The sequence below is a fragment of the Octopus bimaculoides genome, chromosome 6 (assembly GCF_001194135.2).
Source record: "Octopus bimaculoides isolate UCB-OBI-ISO-001 chromosome 6, ASM119413v2, whole genome shotgun sequence".
NCBI lineage: Eukaryota > Metazoa > Mollusca > Cephalopoda > Octopoda > Octopodidae > Octopus > Octopus bimaculoides.
The window spans coordinates 44,550,555-44,558,836 of record NC_068986.1 but is presented as its reverse complement, the minus strand read 5'-3'; the positions used below and the strand labels follow the sequence as shown (position 1 = coordinate 44,558,836).

Genomic DNA, 8,282 nt, shown 5'->3' with positions numbered 1-8,282 from the left:
TATCTTTCAGCTTTTACTTCTTTCGGTTATTTGACTGTGGCCTTGCTGGGGTACTGCCATGAAGTGTTTTAGTCAAACAAATCAACTCCAGGACCTTTTTTTAAGCCTAGTACTCATTCTATCAGTATTTTTTGCTGAGCTACTAAGTAACAGGGACATAAACACACCTACACTGGTTGTCAAGATGCACACACACACATACACACAGACACACACATATTTATAAGATAAGCTTCTTTCAGTTTCCATCAACCAAAAATCCACTCACACACACATGCAATAGGCTTCTTTCAGTTTCCATCCATCTAGCAAATCCACACACAAAGTTTTGATCACATTTGGAACTACAACAGGAGGCATTTTGCCCAAGGTACCATGCAGTGGGACTGAACATAGATCCATGAAGTTTAGAAGAGAACTTCTTAACACACAGCCATACCTGCACGAAAAGAAAAAAAAAAAACAAAAGAAAAACAAGAAAAAATACTATGCAAGCTTTATGATTATGTCACTAGTCTATTCAATCTACGCTTATACACACACACACACACACACACACACACACACACATACACACACACACACACACATATATATATAAGAAGAAAATAGTTGTAAGACATTATGGTGACATGACAACAATAACTTCTACAATACTTAATGCATCTGTGGCAGGTTGAAAGTAAAAACAAGAAATATGTCATTCATGTTTAATTATTGCAGTTGTTTGATATACACCTGTAATAGCAGCCTGAATATATTTTCATTTGAAGTATTTAAAACTGAGTAGCATGTCAACATCTACAGTGTATGTGTGTGTGTGTTAAAATATGTGATTTATTTCATGCATAAGATAAAGAACAAGAATAATAAACCATGATGCAGGTGCACTGAAGAATAATTTTCATCTGAAAACATGCAAATACCAACATAGGTTTATCTTTTGTCTTTTACATGTTTCAGTTATTAGACTACGGCCATACTGGGACACTGCCTTGATAAATTTTGAGTCAAATGAATTGGCCTTAGTACTTATTATTTTTTTTTTTTTTTAGTTCTATGGTTCTCCTTTGTCAAATCCCTAAGTTACAGTGATGTAAATATACCAACATCGGTTGCTAAGCAGTGGTAGGAGGACAAACACAGATGCAAAGACACACATACACACACATATGAAGGGATGCTGAAAAGCTCCTGGCTTTACAGCTATTGCGAAGGTCAAACCTTCCAAGTTCTTTTCAGGGTTTTGATGAACCAAACACAACACACACACACACACACACACACACTCATAGGGTGGGCTTCCACACAGTTTCTGTCAATCAAATTCACTCACAAGGCATTTGTCAACCTGGGGCTATAGTATAGAAGACACTTGCCCAAGATGTTGTGCATTGGGACTGAACCTGAAACCAGGTGATTACAAAGCAAGCTTCTAAACCATACAGCCATGCCTGCAGCTATTTTATGATAGATTTATTCATTATGTTCTTGTCTTTAAGTATATTTTACTAAAATTTTATGTTGAAGATTTACCATAAATACTTCACTATTTCTGTTTACAGGTCATTCAAGAGAATTAACTAGTGGCCATTCATCTTTCATGTCTGATATTCAACCTATCATGGGTTATAATGGTTTATTTGGATACAGGCGTAACACCCCTCAGCTCCGGATGCAACTATCTTTGTTTGAAAAGATAAAATATTAATAAATTGTCTTCGTACAAATCTCTACATGATTTTTGTTATTGTTATACTACATTCAGAGTCTTTGTGTATCATATTTATATTAATGAAGCTTGATTTTACTTATATAGTGCACCTGAACACTATGCAATAAGTTCATTATCATAGATGAACTAAAGAACTAGTCTACTCAATTGAAAATGTCCTCTTTATCAACAGGAGAACTGTTAAAATAAACAAAAAGGATAATTGTTCTTCGGGTAATCACGACCAAGGTGTGTTTCACCTCCCATGCAAAAGAATCTCTGTCACCCCCTGTTCGTTTTGGTAGGACCTCAATTACAGGTTGTGTGTCTCTGCCAATAATGTCGATGTAGTTAAGCAGTTTTTGTCTTCTTTCAAGGTGCAGAAGTTTCCAAAACATAACATCTTATATGATCCTTGTGTTTCAGCATGATAGTAGAGGCTAACAAAACCTCATCTACATTAGCAGAGATGGGTGGAATGTGTCCATTAATCTTCACTTGTGCTCATAATGAGATGTCTTGAGCTCTCATAAGAAACTTGGTGTATGCATCATCAAAGGAGTCTTGGAACTCCTTCTACATAGTCTATGTTTTGGCTTCATAAGGAAGAATGCTCTTTGCAAATGCATTGAAAAAGACTACTCTTGCTGACTTTGAACAATTTGATTGCCAGATGTTGGAAAGATGAAATATTTTTTTCTACTTATTCCTTTTTTTCTCAGAAAAGAAAGAAAATATGTTTCTTCTTCTTGTTGTGTGTGCGTGTGTGTGTGTATAGCTGAACCAATTCTCTTATTGATTTAAAAGGAATTGATTGACATACTTACTCAGATTCTGTTAAATTTAATAAATTGTTTAATGCTAATAACCTTGTGTGGTTATAAAATTTAAGTAGGTGGGTTTTAAGGAAGTTACATTGCCACAATATTCAAACTTGTCCCTCATAGTACCTAGTTATTTATATAGTTATGATATTCATAATCACCATCTTTTCCACTCATCCTATTTCAACAATGCTACTCTCACTCAGCTGTCTTTATTGCCATCTCCTTAGACATATACATGTGCATCTATTGCTGTCAATATTTGTTCATTTGATGATCTGTAATGGCCAACTCTTGGAGTTTGTGTGGTTCAGCCAACAATTTTTCTATATTCATCCTTATTTTCTGCAACTCTTGTTAACTATTGCACCTTTTATCCTGTTATCTCCAAGATGCTATCAATCTGATGTTTTTAGGTCTTTCTCTTGGCCTTTTTCCAGGAGCTTTTCAAGCAACAAACATTTTTTTGTTGTCAATCTGTTCTTATGACATGTTTTAACTATCTAAGCTTTTAGCATGATCAGTTCTTTACAAGACTCCATATCATTCCAGTTTGATGCAGCTCTTGTTGAAATGTCATTTTTCTGTGTGCTTTTTTACCAACATTTTAAGACACCAGTTTTCAGATTGCCATAATTTTGTATCTCGTTCTCAAGCCAGCCTCTGTAACTCTACCAACAACTGACTTATGGCCCTACCTTTCAATATCTCAAATGAGAAAGAAACAACTGAAAACAATTACTTCCTTTATCCCTTTGAGTCTCTTTCTCTACTCGGTGACTACACAAGTACAGTTTTTGTACAGGCAGATCATCAGAAAAAACTCTCCTACATTACATACCAATAGCTCCTTGCTCTTGAGAACTTTGGAGAAAGCAAATTACCTTCGACACGGTCTGTGTCTGTGTCTGGTATGAAATTACCTTGACAAAGTTTTCTGCTTGTGATTTCCATCTGTCTTTCATCTCATAAATAAGTTTTCTCTCACAGTGTGCATTAAAAGTGCCCCCTCTCTCTCTCTCTCTCACTCCTTCTAATATTCTACCAGCTTTGATATACCTCAGTTCAATTCTATTTCTTCCTTAAGTACATGAACATCTTCTTATTGTAACTTCTAACTATACACTCTCCTACACACGAGACCACCTTATCTCTCTTGAACATTCTGCACATAGGTGTCATTCACATGCACCTAGACACTTCCCATCAGCATTTCTTTATCACAAAATAGTTGTGCAAAGTGGTCATAGCAACATAGTCTCCCTCAACAGGGCTCAATAAATCACTACACATACTGAGGGAACATTTCTACACTCTACTTACTCATAAAATATACACAGCTAAACCCCTTAAATTTGCATTAATATTAGGAGTCACAATTTGTTATGATCTTTCATGGTGGTCAAAACTAAAATTGTCTTTAGGGTCAGAAAATCCTTCAACCTGAGCACGTTAATCTTTTGCAGTTGACAATGGAGGGACCCACAGACAGTACTGCTGACATATCTAGGATGTTTCAGATCCTACCCAAACATTATTCTAAATCATATTCAGAAATGGACCATTTATTTTATTGACAAACCTTTACTTAAGCAACACATAGCAACTATTAACAGAGATATACTCCTCTTTTCATATCCCTTTTAGCATTACAACAGCTCTAGCGGATCTTTTTTAAAACGGGGGCCACATTTTTCATTAACGAAACACTTTGAAACTTGGAACACTGGTAGAATGTGTCATATAAAACATCTTTTTCTCTTAGTCTTCTTTAAAAAAAAAGAAATCCCTAAGTTATTCCATGTTAAAGTTGTCGTATTTCTGTAATTTCAACCAATCACTGACGTCCATTCAGCCGATATACATTAAGTGCCGACTACATAAACAAACGATTCTGAAACAATTCTATCGGTGATAGGGTTAGGGTTAGGGTTAGAGTTAGTGTAAAACAGCAAATTTAAAAAGAAAAAAGCAAAACGAAGCTATGGAAATTAAATACGCTTTACACCGCTTAATCAGCCAAAGGAGTAAATGTAAACAACTGAATACTTGTCAGTGATTGGTTGAAATTATCGAAATAAGACAATTTTTTACATGAAATAAATTCGAATACAAAAATATTTTTCTGTTCTATAACACAAAATAGATAAGTAGACGAAGTTTGAAAGTCTTTCGGTACCAAAAACACTACGTAAAACATTAATGAAAAATGTGGCCCCCGTTTTAAAAAAGATCCGCTCTAGCTTCTCAAAAATCTAGGAGTCTTCTTGATCATCCACTTCTTCTTTCATCATACATACATGTGTTTCACCTCAAAAATCTCATATCAAACACTTCAAGAAATCAGACTTAGGTACTTGTCCATCGTAAATGAATATAATATGATCATGGTCAAACAGTCTGGTAATTCATAGTAAAGCATTAATGATGGAAAATGGAACCATATATTTCTATCTAGTAACTAGGTTATTAAATTTGAACTCAACCTAATAGTTTCCCATGTAGTTAACCTTTCTTTCTCCATAACTTCCATTACAAATCACTTTCATAATATATATAACACTTACAATGGTTTTCAGTTATTGAAAAATCAATAGATATTCATTAGATTGAAATTGCTTCATAGAAGATGCTATCTATAAAAGAGAAACTAGCATGAATTTTTTTAATGTAATTATTATTAGAATTCAACTAATGGCAATCTGCATTAACAATGAAACTTAAATGAAATACCTAAAGCAACTATGAAGCCCAAAATAAATTATTCCTAGTGTCTATTTTGTTGTTTGAAAATTTCAGGTTAAATTTATGAAAGGAGTAACACAAAAATCAAAACTTTATATGTAAATTAGTATTATCTTTTATTCATTTGACATTCTGATTGAGTTTAAGTTGAAGTTTATGAAGGTATCATCTTAAAAAATAGCAACATTTAATGAAAGCAAATAGTTACAAAAAACATCTTGGAAGATTTGAATACAATAGAAAAAATTTTATTGATTGAGTGGTTAGATTTTGAATGGTTTACAAATACTTCACATAACTATCTAACACTTCTATCTTTCTTTTATTTTCCTCCAACATTTGCAAAGATATGTAGATTGAATGTGTATGGTTCCTTAAAAAAAATAAGGCAGCATAAATATCCGATTGTTAAAAAATAATCCGGCTGGAAATACATTACTAATAGCAACTTTAGTATATTTAAATTGGTCTAAAGATAAACTGGTAAGAGAGAATGCTGGCCTTTCAATGAGAATGGTGAATTGACTTCAAATTTTGTATGCAGATATATGTATATGTGAGAATGGAGTGATCATTAAAGAAAAAAAAAAAACATTTTTGTCTTTACACAAAATTAATAACTCTTCAAAGAAAAGTACGTTTTAGAATTTGTTATGAATTATTTTTTCAATAAACATTAAGATCAACCAAAACAATTTTGGTTCTGTGTCTTTATGTTAGTGCTTGTGTGTCTTTGATTTGTAACAGATTTGATACATTATTTAATCTTTAGTATGCTGTTAGTGCATTGTTTCACTGAACAAGTTTTCTCCCCTCTCAATATGACACAATACACATGCAGCTACAGGGAAGAAAACTCGTACAGTGACATGATGCACCAAAGTGTGCTAAAGGTTAATTTCTAAAAGAATGAGGCCAGCAACCCAGGTCTCAGACTCAGAGTCACTCCTCATTTGAAACAAATACACTTTGCTTACATCAATACTGCTCTCTGGAAATACATCACTACAAAAACGTTGCAATATCCAATTTCTCTCTCTTTAAAAACCTGAGGTCTTGTGTCGTGTCAAAAGAAATTGATAGATTATCCAACCACAGAAAAAGGATTTAATGTTGAAAAAAGAAAAATACTTTCAAGTATCATTTCTAAAAACAAAACTTATGCTTCTATCTGAAGAGATTTGCTATTGTAAAAATTTGGAAAATATATTACCACATATTTTGTCAGCACAAAAACAACAAGCAAAAACTGCAAACCATAGTAGTAAGGCAGTGAACGAAATATGAAGAACAGTTTTAATAGCTAAAGAAATGGATGAATAAATAGCACCACAAAAGGAAAGGATAAACCCATAGCTATTATAGCCAATGGGAGAACTGTGTGAAAGAATGATCTCCAATATTTTTAAGCACAAAAGGCTGGTGGTAGGGGGATATGATATACAACAAGTTAATATCTAAAGAAATCTATTAATAAATATTAGGCCAATTTAAGTTACACTTTATAATAGGAGAAATTATTAGAAAATTGGGAGAGGAGAGAAAAAATACAGTTTAGAAATATTTTATTATTTGTATAAATATCTGAGCAGTTTTGTTATATAACTTTAGAATACTAACATATGGTTATAGTTTAAGAGCTGATATATCAAATTTTTGACTGTATCATCTATTTATAGAACATTTAGTCAAAATTAAGTATATTTTCTTTATTTTTTAAGTCTTTCTTTTTTTTTTTAATTCTACAAATCAAGTATAAATACACGTTGATGTTATAAGGATTTATAAATTTTCGAGAGAATGTGAAATAATAATTTTTTGGAACAGTGGACCTCAGAGTATATATAAAGTTATAAATAATAGGTTATAACAATTGGGTTAAAAAGCCTTTTAGATAGAAAAAAAAAATTGAAGGGGCTTGAACCCACATCTGAAGACATGATGAAATAGAACGCCTGTCATGCTTATAGGAGACATGGGTTTGAGTCCCACAGGCAGGACTCAACTCTTTCCATGCAAAAGGGTTTTAACCTAACTTTTACATGCTATTATTTATAGCTTTATGTGCTTTGAGATCCACTATTCCAAAAAAGAGTTATAAATACATGTATTTATGGTGGAAGATTTAGTAACTCTAACTCTTAAAATCCTGTTGAAAATTTTTTATCAAAAGACCAATGATTCTCTTACAAAACAGAAATGAATGATAGAAGAGATTAGTGCTTTTTTTTCTCTCTCTTATATTAAGAAGTTCACTTCTTTCAAATTTAATGTAAACATGGTTAGTATGATTTTTGTGATATCATGCACTTCAGAACAGGCTGACTGACGCAGTCTTGTTTGTTACTGGTACACTGTTGTACAGGAAGTTCAGAGTTGAGCAGCCACATTAGTTTTCTAGCTCTTTTAAAGCTTATAACTGGCACAGTCTATTTAATGAAACCCTAACCATGTCTGTCTGTTTCTACATTTGTATGTAAACACATATCATAAATGCTGTATATGGCTTGATGTCATTGTTGGTATCTAAGGGAGATCATTTTTTCACTCATTTTTTATATCAAAGAATCATTTAAAATGAATTTAAATAACATCATTCTTTAAAATAGGTTATAAACAAACATCATTGCATTCAATCTTTGGCCTATGACATTTACATTTTCCCCACAGTAATAAAAAGAAAGGGAAGGTTAAAGAGTCCAACCTCACTGGAAAAATCATTCCAGAGTGTATAACTATACAGAAATTCATTTAAAGAATATGATTGAAACAATCATTTTTTTTCTTATGGCACATAACGTACTTGTCACCATATGAATAATAAAAATAGTTTGTTTGTTTTTGTTCATGTTTCTTTTCTTTTCAAAATTTAATAATTGGGCACATTTATGGAAAAAATATTCTTTTAACCTTAAAAAAAATGCAAGAGAGCAAAGTATTATTCAATATATATATATATATATATATATATATATATATATATATATATATATATATAT

General features: G+C 32.3%; 1 protein-coding gene across 1 annotated transcript in view; it reads left to right on the top strand.

Moving 5' to 3' along the window:
* LOC106880059 (uncharacterized protein C17orf98) overlaps positions 1–1,734 on the top strand; it is a 10,540-nt gene extending 8,806 nt beyond the window's left edge. The window contains exon 3 of the mRNA XM_014929862.2: positions 1,566–1,734. Within this exon, the coding sequence (XP_014785348.1) occupies positions 1,566–1,711 (146 nt within the window). The 3' untranslated portion in view covers positions 1,712–1,734. The remainder of the gene's footprint in view (positions 1–1,565) is intronic.
* The last annotated feature ends 6,548 nt before the right edge of the window (positions 1,735–8,282 follow it).